General features: G+C 34.0%; 2 protein-coding genes across 3 annotated transcripts in view; one reads left to right on the top strand and one right to left on the bottom strand.

The window, feature by feature from the left end:
- The window catches only part of onecut3b (one cut homeobox 3b), a 76644-nt gene extending 56118 nt beyond the window's left edge, over window positions 1-20526 (bottom strand). The window contains exon 1 of one of the 2 annotated variants that reach the window (XM_073932142.1): window positions 19293-20526. In XM_073932142.1, coding sequence (XP_073788243.1) covers window positions 19293-20329 — 1037 coding nt within the window. In that variant the 5' untranslated portion in view covers window positions 20330-20526. The remainder of the gene's footprint in view (window positions 1-19292) is intronic. The other variant, XM_017352479.4, reaches the window with a different exon arrangement.
- Window positions 1-21634, top strand: part of lingo3b (leucine rich repeat and Ig domain containing 3b) — a 790077-nt gene that overhangs the window by 190415 nt on the left and 578028 nt on the right. The window lies entirely within an intron of this gene.

Raw genomic sequence — 21634 nt, 5'->3', positions numbered from 1 at the left:
ATGTACTCAAATATAGATAATGATGAGCAGTGGAACACTGTTGTGAAGGATCCCCAAATAAATATTATATTTGCCGAAAAAAAGGTTTTAATTATTGCATTATTGTTCAATTAACATAATAATTGCTTTTATTTATACAATCAGAACAACGTGACCTTGTTAAAATCAGGTAGAAACAGCTGTTTGACACCTTTACCTTTTAAATGTTAATTAAATTAGATATAAAGAATCATCTGTATAAAAATAATGAGAATTTTATGTATTAAAAAAGTAAAATATTGTGCATTTTTAATGGCTGTTTGTCTCCTTTACTCTGTAAAAGTGTTTTTTAATGTCTAGTTACATCTTATATATATTTATTTAAAAATCTACATTTATTGTTGCTTGTAACATTCATATATAAGAAAATAATTATAGATATATATATATATATAGTTTAATAATATTATTAATCAACTCAACCCTGGGAATGTAAAACAGTAATTACAGTGAGAAATATTTATATTCTTTATTAGGTTACCAATTAAATAGTCTTTTATTAATGTCTACCCCTACCACAGCCCTCACTGTAATGCAAAAACAGTAACTACAATGGAAAATATTTATTAAATTACACATAAAATAGTATTTCATTAACATCTACCCGCACCTCTCAGTAATATAAAACTTTAATTATAATGAGAATTAGTCATATTTCTTATTAAAACACCCATAACTTGTATTTTATTAACATTTACCCCTACCACAATCCCCTAGCAGTACATTATTTATAGCCTGCTATTTAGGCTATTAAAATGACACATTAAATCGTATTATATTAATGCCTCACGCCTCATCAGTAGTGTAAAAACAGAAATAGTTGTTGTACAGTTCATGTGTATTGTTGTATAATAATCCAAAGCTGTATCCCTTTTCGACGTCACGCATGCGTCCGCGTCACGCGTGTCACGCATGGAAATCATGGCGTTGAAACAAAGCGAGCTAAATTAAACGTCAGCCTGCTTTGCTGGCTCTCAGGTCCGGATCGAGTATTGATCGGTGCTCCATTTCAAAGGGACGCTGGGAAACTGTGCTATCGATCGGGTGGAGGTCACGCTCCCTAACGCGCGTGCACACACACACACACACACACACGCGAGCGCGCGCTCCGGTTATTTGCACCGCGGCTTTCTGAGGGCAATGCACAGTAAAATGCAGGCTTCCACACAATTCATTCATGTTTTCCCAACACAAATCAATTAAGTTAACTATTAACGATTAAGTGGATTGAACATAAAACAATTAATCGCGAATAATCGCATCCAAAATAAGAGATGCTTTTGACCGTGTATATATATGTATGTGTGTGTGTGAGTGTGTGTGTGTGTGTGTGCAGGTGCATGTGTGTGTTTGTGTGGGTGTGTAAGCATGTGTATATGCATGTCTGTGCGTGTATGCATGTGCTTGTGTGTGTGTGTGCGTGTGTGTGCGTGTGTGCGTGTGTGTGTGTGTGTGTGTGCGTGCGTGTGTGTGTGTGTGTGTATTTATTATGTGTATACTGAAAAAATGTGATGCATGCAGAACTGTTGCAAACAATTTATTTGTGTTGAGTTTAAACAAACAAATTAAGTTTAATAAAACTAAAAAAAAAATCTAAGGAATCATCTTTGAAATTTTTTTTTCAGCATACATAGACACATGCATGCATAGATTTGAGAAGATGCTTATTTATTTGTAGATATCAAATATTTATGCATGCTTTGTTTCTGTATTTGTGTGTTTATCACATACATAATAAATAAAAAAATAACACACACACACACAAATTTACTTGCTGCTTGTTCAAGCTACTTAAAATGAGTTGAAACAACTCAATTCTTATGTTTTTGGCACAGCTTAGTTGTTTTATGGTGTCGTTTTGTTTAGGCTGCAGGGTTCCACACAAGTCATTCATATTTTCCCAACACAAATTGTTTGAGTTAACTATTAACGATTAGGTGGACTGAACAATTGAAACAATTAATGGATAAAACAATTAATCTTGATTAATCACAACTAAAATAAAAGTTTGTTTTGATATACTACACCGTAAAAAAAATAAAAAACGTAAAAAAGGTGAAATTATTTAGTCGTAATGATTTTGGGAAAGTTCTTTTAAATAGCATTGTTTTCTCTTGAACTTTTAGTGCAGTCACTTTATTGATGGTGTTTGATCATAATAATCTAGGAGTAGTAAGTCTGTATAACAGTGTTTCTTTGTAAAACTCTTAGTGTGTAACTTTATTGAATGGATTTGATCGTAATAATCTGGGAAAAGTCTGTAAAATAACAGTGTTTTTCTGTAAACATTTTAATGAAAATATCTGTAGATTTATTATTTTTTGCACTGTATTTCAACAAAGAAATGTTACCGTAGGTTTATGGCTTTTGTTTTTTTGTTTGGCATCCGCAGCTGACAGTCATTTGACCTTTTTTTTTAGATTTTTTTTTTCACAGAGCAAGTGATTACAATTTATTACTGTAATTTTCCGGAATTTTAAATGTACTTCAAAAAAACAGGAAAAACACTGTTAAATAATTAGGCAGTTTTATTGTATGAAACAGGAAATTTGCTGTAATTTGTCATTAATTATATAGTACATAAACTAACAGTCAAGCTGTTAATTTACAGATATTGTTTGTAATTTTTTTTTTGATTTTTGAATATTATTGAATGTTATCAAATTTGGCTCCAAATTAAATGTTTATTATTTATTTGCATATCAAATTGTTTGTACTTTTGATTATATGTTGTTGCTTATTTAGGCTTCAGATTGTGGGAAGTGTTTCAGGTGGAGTGTGCTGCTTGTTTGATTGCTTGTTTATTTGTCTTGTCAAGTGTAGGTACTTTATGAGGTGTTGTACTCTGTTTGATTTGTGAACTTTTTAGGGACCCCCTTGAAAATGAGCTGATTCATCTCAAGGGGCTATCCTATTCAATAAATTCAACTTAAAAATTCAACTTAAAAATATAATTTAAAATAACTCAAAAATACTGTATAAATAATTATGTATAAAAAACAAAAATGTAAGTAATTTGTCTTTAATGATAGAGTACCTGTAATGAAAGTCAAACTGTTCATTTAGAGAGATTGTTTGTTATTTGATTAAGTTTTGAATACAATTTAGATATATTTTTTGAAAAATCAGGTTGTTTTTTTTTACAGTGTTGCCTATATGTGTGTGTATTGTGTATGTGTATTATGCATGCATAAATAGACACATGCATGCATATATTTGAGAAATTTTATTTATATGTATAGATCTAAAATATTAATGTATATGCACTCTCAGAAATAAAGGTACGAGAGCTGTCACTGGGGTGGTACCTTTTTTAAAAGGTACACATTTGCACTTGAAGAGTCCATATTTGTACCTCAGAAGTAAATATTAGTACCTACAAATTTTAAGAGGAACACTTTTGTACTTTTTAGGTACTAATATGTACCCTTGAGGTATTAATATGGACCTTTTAGATACAAATCTGTACCTTTCGAAAAGGTGCCACCCCAGTGACAAATCACGTACCTATATTTCGGAGAGTGTGAAATAAATAATATATATAAATGAATTTGTCTAGGTAGCAAATGTTTTGTTTCTTTGTATGTGTGTGTCTCATATGTGTGTGTCTCATATTGTGCGCATATAATACACACACTCAAAAAATGACTTTTGCTGCTTGTTCGAGCAACTTATTTAAAATGGGTTAAAACAACACATTTCTTTTAATGCTCAAATGTTTGTGTAGTTTTGTTTCTACATGGTAAAAATGCAGGGTTCCACACAATTCATATGCTGTCCCATTCATTCATTCATTTTCTTGTTGGCTTAGTCCCTTTATTAATCCAGGGTCGCCACAGCGGAATGAACCGCCAACTTATTCAGCACATTTTTACACAGCGGATGCCCTTCCAGCCGCAACCCATCTCTGGGAAACACACTCACACACACACGCACACACACACACTCATACACTACGGACAATTTAGCCTACCCAATTCACCTGTACCGCATGTCTTTGGACTGTGGGGGAAAAACCGGAGCACCCGGAGGAAACCCACGCAAACGCAGGGAGAACATGCAAACTCCACACAGAAACACCAACTGAGCCTAGGTTCGACCCAGCGATCTTCTTGCTGTGAGGCGACAGCACTACCTACTGCACAACTGCATCGCCTATGTTGTCCCAACAGGACTAAATTAAGTTAACTATTAACGATTAAGTGGATTGAGAATGCCCTTCCAGCTGCAACCCATCTCTGGGAAACATCAACACACACTAATACACCACGGATAATTTAGTCTACCCAATTCACCTGTAAAGCATGTCTTTGGACTGTGGGGGAAACCAGAGTACCCAAGGGAAACCGACATGAATGCAGAGAGAACATGCAAACTCCACACAGAAACACCAACTGAGCCGAGGCTCAACTTGCTGTGAGGCGACAGCACTACCTACTGCGCCACTGCTTCACCAATGTCATCATATGCATATATAAATACATATTTTTAAACATGCTGCATGTGCACATGACATCTTTGTCTATCTTTGAAATCCAAACATGAACTTGTATTTTAAGATAATTGATTTGGAATAACATATTTAAATCAGAAATGAGATCTGCACGCTCGTCCTTTACAGTGCGTGTGTCAGAAAAGGGGATTAGATGCATAAATTCACCGCTTGACCAGTTTATTCGTGATTTATCCATTCGTACATGCGGAATTTCTGTAATTTGAGATCTCATCTTAAACAGGTCTTGGAGTTTGTGTCAACCGCGCACAGAGAATAACTTTAATTAAGCTCTATACATACTAGCTCCACGCTTTAAGCAAGGCAAAGTTGCTTGAGTCTATGTTCTGTGTCCTGCGACATTTGAATCTCATCCAGAAAAAGGCATTAAATTAATCGAAAGCCACGCTGCTTTACATTACAAATACCTTTATATATCAAAAACACGCATTATTCTACACAACTACGAGCAGGCATTTAACACATTTGGGATATTTATGTAACCAATGATGCAACATGGGGAGAATTCTGAGTTTGAGTTTGACCAATGAACTAAAGTAAACATTCAAAGCACACCGGTGTGATCATATGCTTCAGGAAACAGTCGGTGCTGATTGCATCAGTGTAATTGTTCGCGTCAAAGGGTTAAAAGTGTGTAATAAATGTTTTCTTTTATTATTCAGTATTTTTCCGCATACCACTAGAAAGAAGCCCACGTACCACAGTTTGAGAACAACTGGCCTAGACTATGTGTGTGTGTGTATTTGTCTTTATCAAGCATATATTATAAATGCACACACTGACATTGAGAAAGTTAATTTATATATAGCTATAAAATATATATATATATATATATATATATATATATATATATATATATATATATATATATATATATATATATATATATATATATATATGCACACACACACACACTCAAAAAATGAATGACTTTTGCTGCTTATTCAAGCTATACTTATTTAAAATCACTGGAAACAACACAATTCTTACTCATTTTTTTATGTTCAAGCCACTTAATTTTGTAAAAACAAGTTAACTTAATCGATTTGTGTTAGAACAACATGAAGGAATTGTGTGGAACCCCCGATTTTTTTTACTGTGTGTGTGTGTGTGTGTGTGTGTGTGTGTGTGTGTGTGTGTGTGTGTGTGTGTGTGTGTGTGTGTGTGTGTGTGTGTGTGTGTGTGTGTGTGTGTGTGTGTGTGTGTGTGTGTGTGTGTGTGTGTGTGTGTGTGTGTGTGTGTGTGTTATATGTTTATTATATACAGTACCGGTCAAACATTTGTCAATGTCAATTTTATTTATATAGCACTATTAAAAACAACCAAAGGTTGACCAATGTGCTGAACAATAAATCACAAAGAACAGGTATAAAATTATAGCTAAAACAAACAATTCTCACAAATAGTTAATATAGGTAAAAACAACCAAATCTCACTAATAAAATGCCAAATCAAAAAGGTAAGTTTTCAATCTAGATTTAAAAACAGACAGCGATGATATAGACCTAATACAGAGGGGCAGAGCATTCCACAAAGTAGGACCAGCTACTGCGAAAGGAGGATCAGTTTTTTATTTTATTTTATTCATCAAGGCGGCATTTATTAAATGTAAAAAAAAGTTAAATATTTGTTTAAATTCTATTTTTTTATATTTATTTGATTTCTTATTTTATGTAGTTTCAAATAAAAGTATTACTCCAGTCATGATTGCTTTTATTACTATTAACATCAATAATAATAATAATAATAATAATAATAATAATAATAATAACAATAATAATTATGATATTAATAATAATAATAATAACAATAATAATATTAATAATATCAAAAATAGTAATAATAATAATAATAATAACAATAATAATAATAACAATAATATTAATATTATTGATAATAATAATAATAATAATAATAATATTAATATTGATAACAATAATAATAATAACAACAATAATAATATTAATAATAATAATGTTAATAATAATAATACTAATAATAACAATAATAATGATGATGATAATAATAATAATAATAATGATAATAATAATAATAATGTTAATAATAATAATAATAATAATAACAACAACAACAATAATAATTATAATAATAATAATAATAATAATAATTAATATTAGAGTGAATTCTGAAGGAACATGTGACACTGAAGATTAGTGTAATAAAGCTGAAAATTCATCATTAAATCAGGGGGATAAATGATTCAACTAAATTATAATCTACTGTTGATCTGTTATGTTACAGTGCAATAACATTTCACAATTTGACATGTACTGTATTTTTGATTAAATAAATGCAGCCTTGGTGAGCCAGAGAAGCTTATTTTTAAACATTTACAAATCCTACTGTCCCTTTGTCCTACTGTCCCCAAACCTTTGACCATACACACTCGTACTGTACATGTCAAAACAAACTTCTAAATTTGGATGCAATTACTCTTTGGCCATCATTACAATTAAGTTGTGCCAAATAAAATCTCAACAGAAGTTTGTCGTTTCAGCTGTTTTTAAATAAGTGATTTAAACAAGCAGAAAAAAATAGTTATTTATTTTTTTGGAGTGTGTGTTTCCAGGGGTATCAAATAGACCCTGATGACCAGCAGAGCACAAGCGTGACCATTTAGGAGAAATCCCGCGAGCTCTGATCTCCATCTGTCGCCGCTCCGCCCGCTTATCAGCCTCTGACAGCAAATCGTTCTTCAGTGTTTGATGGTCATCCAGTGCTGAACACATCCACACTTTCCACACCGAGGGCTCTCTCGCACGAAAAATGCTTCTAAATCCCAGCAAATGATGCCTCTTTGCTTTGTTTATAAATTATAAAGCATTTTATTGGTTAAGTTGCTTGTCGAATTGAACTGAAATCCAGCACAAAGACAGATACTCTATGACCAAAATGGAAATAAATACACTGTTATTGTGCATACATTTGCTGGAGTAGTTTTGCATGCAGTTGTGTATTTATCTTCAATTATGTAATGTGCATTGTGATCTCAAAGTGACACTTTAATATATATATGTATACTGGATATTTATATTCTAAACTGCATATCATTGGGCAAAGCTTTCTTATAAGCAAAGCATGTTTTCCTTTGTAGTGTTGCATGCAGTTGTGTATGTGTGACCTTATAGTGACACTTTTGACTATAATAATATAATATAATATATATATAATATATGTATATATTAATATATTTATACAATAACTTGCCTAATTACCCTAACCTGCCTAGTTACCCTAATTAACCTAGTTAAGCCTTTAAATGTCATTTTAAGCTGTATAGAAGTGTCTTGAAGAATATCTAGTTAAATATTATTTACTGTCATCATGGCAAAGATAAAATAAATCAGTTATTAGAGATGAGTTATTAACACTATTATGATTAGAAATGCGATGAACAAATTTTCTATACGTTAAACAGAAATTAGGGAAAAAATAAACAAGCGGTCTAATAATTCAGGGGGGCTAATATTTCTGACTTCTACCATATATATATATATATATATATATATATATATATATATATATATATATATATATATATATATATATATATATATATATATATATATATATATATATATAATTTAAACATATATATTTAAAAAGTGTCACTATAATGTCATAAATACGCAACTGCATGCAAAATTACTGAGGAAAACATGCTTATAAGAAAGTATTGCACAATTATAGTGCATGTATTTCCATTTTTGATCATGGAGTATCTGCATTTGTGTACTTTTTTACAAGTCTAATGCCGTTTAGAATATAAATATCCAATATATAAATATTAATAAATGCACTAATAGAGTGTAAGTTTCTTATGAGCACATTTGCCAGAGTAGTTTTGCATGTAGTTGTGTAACTGTCCTCACAAATATATGATGTGTGTATTTGCAATTTTATAGTGGCACTTATTTTATATATATATATATATATAAGTGCTTATATATTTATAAGTTTTATATTTATATTTATACACTTATATATATATAAGTGCCACTATAAAATTGCAAATACACACATCATATATATAGATATATATATTTTTTTAAACAGTATCAGAATGGTAAAGTACACAAAGGCAGATAATGCACAATCAACAAAAATAAATTCACTATTATTGTGCAAAACAATCTCATGAGCATATTTGCCAGAGTAGTTTTGCATGCAGTTGTGTATTTGTCCTCATAAGAATATAATGTGTGTATTTGTGATCCTATAGTGACACTTTTAAAAATTAAAAATATTATATATATATATATATATATATATATATATATATATATATATATATATATATATATATATATATATATATATATATATATTCAAATTGGTAAAAAATTACACAAATGCAGATACTATAGGATCAAAAATAGAAATAGTTGCAGCAATATTGTGCATAAGTTTCTTATAAGCACCTTTTACCTTTTTTGAGTAGTTTTGCATGCAGTTGTGTATTTGTCCCCACAAATAAATGATGTGCATATTTTTGATCTTAAAGTAGTATGTATATATATATTCCAAACAGTATCCAATTGGTAAATTACACAAATGCCGATATTACATGATCAAAATGGAAATAAATGCACTTTTATTGTGCAAAATTTACTTAAGCTCATTTGCTGGAGTAGTTTTGCATGCAGTTGTGTATTTGTCCTCACAAATATATGTGTGTTTATTTTTTATTTTATTTTAAAGTGAATCTTTAAAAAAAATTATAAATTATATCAGATTGGTAAATTACAAATGCAGACACTCCATGATCAAAAATATAAATAAATGTATTATTATCGTGCATACGTTTCTTATCACATTTTCTTGAGTAGTTTTGCATGCAGTTGCGTATTTCTATTTCTCCTTACAAAAGTATGATGTGTGTAGTTGTGATTTTTATAGTGACACTTAAAATACAGTATATGTTATAATATTTGTTGCCCCCACACTTTCCTCATAACCTACACAGCCAATAAACACTGCATTTATGTATTATTTATTTTGCACAATTACAATTGCACAAATTAATCACACTACGTTGCACTAATTCATCCTGATCTGTACATATCTACTGCACATGTACATTTGTAATTACAGTATGTTCATATCTATCTGCATACCTCTAATTAATAATAGCAACCTCTACATATATTAATTTATTGTAAATCTCTGTTCATAGTTAACACAGCCTGAATAATATGTTCATAGAACATCCATCTGTAAATATCACCATGTTTTTTTTTCTATAACTGCACTTTATAACCTGTGTCCTGCACTTGCTGCTGTTGCACTGCAGGTTAGACCTTAACTGCATGTCTTTGCCTTGTACTTGTACATGTGTAATGACATTAAAGTTGTATCTAATCTTACACAATATTACACAAATGCAGATATTACATGAATGGAAATGAATGCACTGTTATTGTGCATAAGTTTCTTATAAACACATTTGCTGGAGTAGTTTTACATGCAGTTGTAGTTTTATATCTAACATTGACACAAATGCAGTTACTCCACAATCAAAAATGAAAATAAATCCACTAATACTGTGCAAAATTTTCTCATGAGCATATTTGTTTTGCATAGCTGTGTATGCAAAACATGTATGATGTGCGTATTTGGGATTTTTAAAGTGCCACTTTTTAAGAAAAATATATACAGTATATATAATTATCAGCATCAGAAAATTACACATATGCAGATACTCTATGATGAAAAATGGAAATAAAAACACTATTATTACGTATAAGTTCACCATCTTCAGCTTAACCTCACGAAAATGGAAATGCTTGAAGTTTCTGCCAACCCGACTCTACATCATAACTTTTCAATCCAGATGGACGCGGCAACCATTACTGCATCCAAAATAGTGAAAAGCCTTGGAGTAACGATAGATGACCAACTAAACTTCTCTGACCACATCTCTAGAACTGCTGGATCGTGCAGATTCGCACTCTATAACATCAGAAAGATCCGACCCTTCCTATCTGAACATGCCGTTCAACTCCTTGTTCAAGCTCTTGTTCTCTCCAGACTGGACTATTGCAACTCTCTACTAGCCGGGCTTCCAGCTAACTCTATCAAACCTCTTCAGCTGCTTCAGAACGCAGCAGCACGAGTGGTCTTTAATGAAGCTAAAAGAGCACATGTCACTCCGCTGCTCATCCGTTTGCACTGGCTGCCAGTTGCTGCTCGCATCAAATTCAAAGCTCTGATGTTTACTTACAAAGCGACTTCTGGGTTTGCTCCTTCTTATCTGCTCTCACTTCTGCAGATGTATGTGCCCTCCAGAAACTTGCGTTCTGTGAATGAACGTCGCCTCGTGGTTCCATCCCAAAGAGGGGAGAAATCACTTTCCCGAACTCTCGCGTTCAATCTGCCCAGTTGGTGGAATGAACTCCCTAACTGCATCAGATCGGCAGAGTCACTCACTGTCTTCAAGAAACCACTAAAAACTCAACTATTTAGTCTCCACTTCCCTTCCTAATCTGCAATTCCCTCTCTGGCTCCACCGCTAACTGTACTACACTGTTAGACATTTCTGTAAATTACACAGTTATTTACTGTATTTCACCCAGTGTAATACTGCAAATTCCTTTTACGGTAAATAACTGTATTTACCGTTGCATTATGGGAATTTAGTGTGACATCGAACAACATATACAGCGATGTACTGTATTTGTAAAAATTCGTGTATTATACTGTATTTTCCACAACTGCTTCAACGCCACCTTGCGGCGATTCGACTACTCTGCACCACATTTTGCCTGAGGACCCTGGAGCAATTCTGGAGGACAATTTATTAGTGTGCCTGAAGAACATACTGGATTTAACAAACTTTACTCTGGTAAGCTGAGGCAGTGTTTCATTTTACAGAATGTTTTGTGGACGAGAATAGAACAAAGTAAAGTATAAAGTTGGCTATTATTATTTTCTCTGGCTTGGCGTTATTTCGCCCATTTGAGAAATATATCATCTATTAAGATGTTACCTTTATTTAATTTATTACATTAACACTACTAATACTTTAAATAAGACTGTTTATGACTATTAGCCATTGTTCTCGTCATATCTTTTTATTTATTTACATAGGAACCGGTGTTGCAGCGGGTTTTGGTTTAGGAGGGAACCAGAGGTATGCAGACAGTTTTGGAGGACACTTAGCACGAGACAACGGTCCGGCAGAGAATGTTTTCCCCCAGAAGAATATGAATGAAAGACCATCAAATAATCCAGGTAAAAGCGCGTCTGTCTGTGCTGACAACACTCGACATTGATTTGAGCACCTCTATTAGCATTTGTTTGCTCGGCAACATTGGCTGAAGCGATCTTAAAATGGCAATGTTAACTGTTAGCTAAACTGAGCTAAGTTTATACTGAATTGGACTCAAACTCATTTTAACGTGCAACGTTTAACTTATATTGATTTATACTATATATATTAGATGTTGTGAACTTATTTTTCTATGGTTTAGAGTAACTTATAACGTTAGCTTGAGAAAATAACATCGCGACGTAACCTATAAGAACGTTAACGTAAATCTATACAATATGCATAGAGGTAAAGTTGGTTTTATATTCGCACATTCGTTCATTTAGAAGACTCTATACTGTTTACCATGTTACTTTGAATATTCGATCAGAATTAGCATGCCAGTATCACTTGAAATCAACATTAACACTGTTTATTTGACCGTGAACATGTTGTACTTTGATAGTCATTAGCTGCTAAAATGATTTCGCTATTTAGAGTTTGCAAATAATACTTTTATGAAATTAAATTATTAAGGAGGAAGTCTGAATCTGCTAATATAAAACCAATTTTACCATGCATTATGCTAATAACCACGTTTTTGCTATTTATTGTTTGCTAATTATTTCTTTATCACAACTCTTGACATTTGGTTTAACATAATTGTTACCATTATATTTTTTTCTGTTTAGATATGGCACTGGCACAGCAGCAGGTTTTGTCTGAAGAAACAAACAGCATTTCGGAGGAACATCTTGATCAGCACAGCCTTATGCTTAAAAAATAAGCAAGACCAGTAAGCAACCAAGGTAAACAAATAAAAAAAAAGTTGTGTGGAGGTTGTGGATTGTAGCATGGTATTCTTATCTGTATTTTTGGCTTTTTTATGGTCTCAATATAGAATACTGGGAGCCTGCCTGTGCAAACTGGACCTCATACAACAGTAAGTACTGTACATCTATTTGTTTCTCAATATAGTAACGTTACTTTTAATACAAAATGTGTCACATGTTTAGTTGCTAGCTAAATAAAAAAATCTTTTTCCCTTTTTTATTAAACCATTTAGTAGGGTTTTTTTTTTCATCTTTGTTTATAATATTTTTGAGCAGATTGAGGTCTGTCATGGGTCAGACATTTCAAAATACAATAATTAGTATTGGGATACATGCATTTGTCTATGTATTAAATGTCTTTTTCCCCATTTCATGTTGCCTAAATATTTTGTAATAAATAAAATAATACAATTTTTTGTATAAATAATTCCAGAGGATGAAACAAAATGCACAGCAACAACCAGAGTGAGCCAGAAGATAGCAGGAGAAGTAGTGAAGAGAATGACAACCATGAACAACAGTGAGTTATCCTTCTTTCACCAGCTAACTGAGAACTTGGATTAGGTGAGACACTTTCAATAATTGTATCAGTATTCAGTCAGTTTTAGTTTATTAGGAATACATAAAACAAATAATCTAATCTTTCCTGCAGTTAATCAACCCATCACAAATGCTACAATGTTTTTGTAAAACCTTGTTAAGGAAAAAAATAAACAGGACATTCTGGTTAGTTATCTTTTAAACATGGTAGTGAGCAGGTTATGAGCAGGAGCCAGTTGCTCAGTACCAGCTGAAAACTACCCCAACCTAGCTGCCATGCTTCAAAATAATTAACCAGTATATGATTTATTTTTTTAAACAAGCATCTTCTATGCTTATGTTAGTCTGTTTGTCCTTATCCAGAGTTCTTCATAATCCTGGACTGGGCCAAATCCTGACCAGATGCTGTGGTGGTCATGGAGGAGTGAATCCTAAAAGACACACGCGATCAATGAGTTTCCGCATTGATCCAATGGGCCAGCCTGACCACCCGCTGGTGAACTTTCAAGCCTCCGGTGCCTAGACTGCGGCCTTGCACAAGTTTGGCTAGAGGAGAACTGGTCGTGCCCAACTGAGCCTGGTATCTCTCAAAGGATTTTATTCTACACTTTCGTCAGTTGGTGAAGTTTCTTCCATGCCACTGTCGCCACTGGATCGCTTGGCTACGATTGGTGGATCGGTGGATTTGCTCTTCAGTGTTTGGACTTTCAGCAGTGACATTTACTGCTTCAATTCTGAAAACTGGACTGAAGCAGCTTCAATTTACAAGAACTTCTATGTTAAGCTGCTTTGACATCATTGATCTACATTGTAAAAGTGCAATAGAAATAAAGATGAATTGCATTTGAACATGTGAATTCAGACCTTGTTGAGCATTTGACACCAGAATTAGTAATATTTTAAAGTTGGGTTGTTTCTGAGTCGGCTAATAGTTACAAATATTTATTTTTCCAACAATATGCAATTCAGAAGTTTAAATTTTTATTGTACATGTATGTTCTAGTGCTTTGTGTGATTTATTTATTTTTAATGTGTTGATTTTATTGCTTAATGTAATTTTCACACATTTTCCTTAAATGCTTTAAGCATTATTAATGTTTTAAAGAATGGAATATTTTGTAATTGTGTCTGGTTTAATGTCAGTAGTACTTAGTACAATTGGGTTTTTTTTTCTCAACAATATGCAGGTCAGACACTTAAATTAGTTTTGTACATGTATGTTAATGTGCTTTGTCATTTTCAATGTTTTTTTTCTTAAAATAAAATATTTTGAATGATTGAAATGTAATGTTTTTACACATTTTTAAGCTTGTTTTAAGCATCTCCAATGTTTTAAATAAAGAGTGTTTATTTTGTTAATATTTTGTAATTGTGTCTTTTTTAGGTCTATAGTATTAAAATAATATTAATAAAATTATATTATAAAATATTTAGGACAAAATTAAAAGGTTTACAGTAGCTAACTGTTAACTTAGGTTTTTACAGTAGTTAACCATTTTTAGACACTACGGTAACATGCTGTAAACGGATTTCAGTTGTATACTGTAAATCTAAAATACAGTAACTTACTGGCAACAGTGTTGCCAGTAAGTTACTGTAAAAACCCTTTGAAATGTCTAACAGTGTACCAAAAATAAATAAATAAATAAATGACTAATGTTTTGCTTCTTACACTTTACACACCTGAAACTTGTCTATAGCACTTGTTTATTGTTGCTCTTATAGTTGTGTAAATTGCTTCCTTGTCCTCATTTGTAAGTCGCTCTGGATAAAAGCGTCTGCTAAATGACTAAATGTAATTGTAAATGTACGTTTCTTATAAATATATTTGCTTTAGCAGTTTTGCAAGCAGTTGTGTTTTTGTCCTTACCAATATGTGATCTGCGTATTTGTGATCTCAAAGTGACACTTATAAAATTACACAATGCAGATATTCCACAATCTATGCACTATCATTGTGCAAAACGTTGTAGTTTCCAAGTATAGGTACATTATACTGTTATGTTTGTCCTCAAAAATGTATGATGTGTGTATTTATGATCTTATTCTGCCACTTTTAGAAAACAAAATTTTCTAAACAGCATCTGATTGGTAAATAACACACACGCAGATATTCCAGAAATAGAAATAAATGCACTATTAATGCTCTATGTATAATATCAGCGAATGGTTCATTAGTGTTTGATGGTCATCCAGTCCAGACCACATGGACACAAGCTGACTCTAATGACTCTAACTCCCAGCAAATGATGGCTCTTTGGATTGTTTATAAAGTATAGAGGTAACATTTTAAGATTATATAGTTGTGCTAGTTATTACTATGAACAAACTATGTACAATGCATTTATTGCGGTACTTCTTAATTGTTAGTTCATGTTAGCTCACAGTGCATTAGCCAGCAGACGTGAATTTGGATGTTACTAATGCATTGACTAACTTTGATTAAGAAAAGCTGGACAAGTATTGTTCATTATGAGTTCATGTTAGTAAATATATGAACTAAAGAAACCTTATTGTGAAGTGTGACCAATGTTTAACAATATTGAATTGAGTGCAGCTGTAATCAACACAAATGCAGATATTCCACCATCAGAATGTGCTTAAATGCATTATTAATGTGCAAAACATGTTGCCCTTGTAAACATATATTTGCTTTAGTAGTTTTGCAAGCAGTTGTGTTTTTGTCCTTACACATATATGATCTGCGTATTTGTGATCTCAAAGTGACACACAATGCAGATATTCCACGATCTAAAAAGTAAATAAATGCACTATTATTGTGCAAAACGTTGTAGTTTCCAAGTATAGGTACATTATACTGTTATGTTTGTCCTTAAAAATGTATGATGTGTGTATTTATGATCTTATTCTGCCACTTTTAGAAAACAAAACATTCTAAACAGCATCTGATTGGTAAATGACACACACACAGATATTCCAGAAATAGAAATAAATGCACTATTAATGCACTATGTACATTTATTTATTTATTTTTATTTTTGTTGTTTTTTTACAGCCTTTGACAGCGAATGGTTCATTAGTGTTTGACGGCCATCCAGTCCAGACCACATGAACACAAGCTGACTCTAATGACTCTAACTCCCAGCAAATGATGGCTCTTTGGATTGTTTATAAAGTATAGAGGTAACATTTTATCACGCAGATATTCCAGAAATAGAAATAAATGCACTATTCATGCACTATATATATTATCAGCCCCTTACAACGAATGGTTCATTGGTGTTTGATGGTCATCCAGTGCAGAACACATCCACACTTTCCACACCGAGACAAGAAAACTGACTCTAAATCCCAGCAAATGAGGTCTCTTTTGATTGTTTATAAAGTATAGAGGTAACATTTTACAATTAGTTGTGTTAGTTATTGTATTTACTATGAACAAACAATGTACAATGCATTTATTGCGGTACTTCTTAATTGTTAGTTCATGTTAGCTCACAGTGCATTAGCCAGCAGACGTGAATTTGGATGTTACTAATGCATTGACTAACTTTGATTAAGAAAAGCTGGACAAGTATTGTTCATTATGAGTTCATGTTAGTAAATATATGAACTAAAGAAACCTTATTGTGAAGTGTGACCAATGTTTAACAATATTGAATTGAGTGCAGCTGTAATCAACACAAATGCAGATATTCCACCATCAGAATGTGCTTAAATGCATTATTAATGTGCAAAACATGTTGCCCTTGTAAACATATATTTGCTTTAGTAGTTTTGCAAGCAGTTGTGTTTTTGTCCTTACACATATATGATCTGCGTATTTGTGATCTCAAAGTGACACACAATGCAGATATTCCACGATCTAAAAAGTAAATAAATGCACTATTATTGTGCAAAACGTTGTAGTTTCCAAGTATAGGTACATTATACTGTTATGTTTGTCCTTAAAAATGTATGATGTGTGTATTTATGATCTTATTCTGCCACTTTTAGAAAACAAAATATTCTAAACAGCATCTGATTGGTAAATGACACACACACAGATATTCCAGAAATAGAAATAAATGCACTATTAATGCACTATGTACATTTATTTATTTATTTTTATTTTTGTTGTTTTTTTACAGCCTTTGACAGCGAATGGTTCATTAGTGTTTGACGGCCATCCAGTCCAGACCACATGAACACAAGCTGACTCTAATGACTCTAACTCCCAGCAAATGATGGCTCTTTGGATTGTTTATAAAGTTTAGAGGTAACATTTTATCACGCAGATATTCCAGAAATAGAAATAAATGCACTATTCATGCACTATATATATTATCAGCCCCTTACAGCGAATGGTTCATTGGTGTTTGATGGTCATCCAGTGCAGAACACATCCACACTTTCCACACCGAGACAAGAAAACTGACTCTAAATCCCAGCAAATGAGGTCTCTTTTGATTGTTTATAAAGTATAGAGGTAACATTTTACAATTAGTTGTGTTAGTTATTGTATTTACTATGAACAAACAATGTACAATGCATTTATTGCGGTACTTCTTAATTGTTAGTTCATGTTAGCTCACAGTGCATTAACTAGCAGACGTGAATTTGGATGTTACTAATGCATTGACTAACTTTGATTAATAAAAGCTGGACAAGTATTGTTCATTATGAGTTCATGTTAGTAAATATATGAACTAAAGAAACCTTATTGTGAAGTGTGACCAATGTTTAACAATATTGAATTTGAGTGCAGCTGTAATCAACACAAATGCAGATATTCCACCATCAGAATGTGCTTAAATGCGTTATTATTGTGCAAAACTTGTAGTCCTTGTATACATTTGCCTTAGTAGTTTTGCAAGCATGTCTTTGTCCTTACAAATATAGTCTATTTAAACATTGTTAATAAATGCATTATTATTGTGCAAAACTTTTCTTTCAAGCACATTTGCTGTAGTATTTTATCATTCCAGTGATATTATATGGTTATATTTGTCCTCATAAATATATGATGTGTGTATTTGTGATCTTATTCTGCCACTTTTAGAAGCACAAACATTCTGAACAGCATCAGATTAATAAATGACACACACGCAGATATTCAACATTAAAAATATAAAAAATATAGTTTGGCTTTTGCTTGAGCAGCTTTGCATTACAGTTAGAGTGTGTGAATTTGTCTTTACACAGAGATGTGTGTCTGTTGCATCGCTTTTAATGGAAAATGTGCTAAATCTTCATATTGATCAATTACTTTTAGGTTTTTATAAATAACCCAGTCTGAAACACAAAAGTCTCTATATTGAGAGATGTACAGTTGGAGTCAGAATTATTCGCCCCCTTTAAATTTTGTTTTCTTTTTTTAATATTTCCCAAATGATGTTGAACAGATTCAGGAAATGTTCATAGTATGTCTGATAATATTTTTTCTTCTGCAGAAAGTCTTATTTGTTTTATTTCGGCTAGAATAAAAGCAGTTCTTAATTTTTTTTAAATCAATTTTAGGTCAATATTATTAGCCCCTTTAAGCTACATTTTTAATAGTCTGCAGAACAAACCATTATACAAAACTTGCCTAGTTAACCTAATAACCTAATTGTCGTCATGGCAAAAAAAATTAGTTATTAAAACTATTATGTGCAGAAATCTGTTGGAAAACACTCCTCTCCGTTAAACAGAAAGTGGGGAATAAATAAACAGGGGGTCTAATAATTTAGGGGGGCTAATAATTCTGACTTCAATATATATCAAATATAACAAATTAAAAACTTTTGTTTCTAAATTCACGTATATATTAATGAAAGGAAATGGCAAAAGACCTCTCTAAAACCATTTTCTGTAATTAAATATTAATATAATTAACTAAATAAACTTGTTTTAGAGAGACCTTTTTTGTCAAACACACATCCACACACAATATTAATAATAACATTACAAAACTGCCATAACTATGATCTATTTTCTCCTGAGTATAAATGTTATTTCTGTCATGTGTGGTTCCATGAAGAATATTGAACATGCATGCAACCATTAACACCTTCTCTGCGCGGCCGAAAACGCTTCTTCTATCAAAACTTTATCTTTAAATGTATAATTTGTTATTATTTTTCGTACTAAAAACGTCTGAGGATGTGAGGAAGACTTACCTGCAAGCCGTAACGCGGACATCCTCTGGAACTCGGGCTCCTGCAGCCACTTCCACATGCGCCGAAAAGTCTCGCGGCCGGACTTGAGTTTACTCCAGGGCTTCGGGTTGCGCAGCAGGTCCGACAGAGTTCCCTGCGAGCGACACAAGATCCTCTGGGCGAAAATGGCTTGGGGGATGCTGTAGCGCTTGAGTTCGGCCGTGATCCTCTGCGCCACCTCTTTGGTGTTGATCTCCTCCACCTGCCCCGAGCCGCCGCTTTGCCCTGGCCCGCCGCCGTGCCTCTCTCTGTCGGCCAGCATGGAGCCGTTCGCCGGGGTGTGCAGATGCCCGTGAGCGTGCATGCCATTCAGATTGGAGATCATCCCATGCCCGTGCCCTCCTAAACTCCGCGCTAGGTGCTCCTCGCTTCGGGAAAGCATCGCCGCATGTGATTCAAAGCCGCCCGGAGAAAGCATCTTATCATTGGGGATGTGCGCACCGGGTCCGTACGCGGATAGCGCTTGTTGGGAATTGTGCAGTGAGCCGAGTCCGTTGGACAGCGGGGACAGCGGCTGACCCATGCCTGACATCTCTTTAGGATAGTGGCCGTACAGGTTTCCCATTGAAGCGAGGCCGCGGTCGTCCCGCATGAGGGTGAAACTCCCGCTGACGTTCCCGGTGGCGAGCCGCTGGTGCGCGGCGTGATGGTGCGGGTGCGGGTGCGCGTGGTGAAACTTATCGGACACTGTAGAAATCGGTGGCAGGTGCTGAAGAGGTGTGAGGGTGGTGTACGTGTTCGATAAACTCATCCCCGACTCGCACATGGTCATAGCGGGATGCAGGTGTCCGGAAAGCGCGGGGTCGCTCCGGTAATCACCGGCGCCCTCCAGAATCGAAGCCATGCTGGACACCATCGCCGAGCGGCCGTGGGAGACCAGATTCCGGTGCGAAGCCGACGGCGGTCTCCCGTGCGACGAATTCATCAGGTCTCCTGGCTGGCCGTGCGACGCGACGCCGTGCATGTTTCCAATGTTCTCCATCGTGAGCTCCATCGTGATGCGAAGGGAAGATCGCCTTCCTGACCCGCGCAAAAGACCGTATTTTCCCCGGGAAACGATTTTAAAACCAATCCATCGATTTTTAGAGTGTGCATTCAGTCCGACATGGTGTGCTGGAGGTTTTGTCCGGTTAAATCGCGGAGCGGTCAGTGCGCGTGTGGATCATCCGCGGCACAACAGCGCGTCTGCTGAGGGGCGGGACGCGCGTCTGGCTTTGTGTATGTGTGTGTGTGTGTGTGTGTGTGTGTGTGTGTGTGTGTGTGTGTGTGTGTGTGTGTGTGTGTGTGTGTGTGTGTGTGTGTGTGTGTGTGTGTGTGTGACGTGCGCTGGCCGCGGTGCTGAAGTCTCGCCTGTTCTACTATCGCTGGTGCGTAAATGTAAGTTCACTTTCTCTTCTTAAAGTGAAAACAGCTCGATAAGCCTTCTTAATATAGAATAAAAACGTGTATTTGGTATTTTTGTGTAATATTTAGTATTATATACATGTATATACTTTTTACATCAGTCGTTTTTTGTTATTCTAGATATTCTGCTGTTATTTTTTATAACATACGACTAACTAAAATCATGATAGGCTACACATTTCGCTAATTTCATAACATCACAAGAAGTACATTGCATGCTATATATAACCATGTATGTTTGCAATTGTATATGCTTGTATTTTTTATACTCTTCGCACATTTTTAAATGTGCATTTAATTAATATTGTATTAAAAGGCCCATAATATTGATCCAAAACATCATATCTAAAAAATAAGGCATTGCAAAGCTAGCATGACGCATATTATAAACACAATAATATGCATAATATAAATATAAACCTTCATATATGAATGTAAAGGCTACTTATCTTTTTAAACTATAAATAAGAGGCCTATTTTTTTTTCAAATGTGCAATGTTTAGATTTTCTGTAAAGACTATATTCAAAAGACAAACACTGGTGGTCAAAAATATAATTTACTAAATGTAATTGTGCATTAGATTTTTTTAATAACAAGTCATCAAGAGAGAAGCGTTACTTCAGTTTTATATTTAATATACAGTGTAAATGAAGCTCTCCACCGGGGCAGGAGTGCTTCTGTCGGGTAGCCGTGTTCAGCTTTCCCAGAGCGCTGGCACCAAAAGCGTGCAGTTCCTTTTGGGTGGCCATTGATAAATATGATCAATATATTGACTGACACTGATTAATTATGTTTTTTGACCCGGGGTGAGGGGGGGGCGCGTAGGTCAGAAAGTTTTGGTGCAGAGAAGAATGAACGCAAGGCATGGAGCAGCAGCTTCGGCGATCCGCGGTA

Source organism: Danio rerio, chromosome 2 (assembly GCF_049306965.1).
Source record: "Danio rerio strain Tuebingen ecotype United States chromosome 2, GRCz12tu, whole genome shotgun sequence".
NCBI classification, from domain to species: domain Eukaryota; kingdom Metazoa; phylum Chordata; class Actinopteri; order Cypriniformes; family Danionidae; genus Danio; species Danio rerio.
The sequence above is the reverse complement of the archived record's forward strand: the minus strand, read 5'-3'. Positions and strand labels throughout refer to the sequence as shown.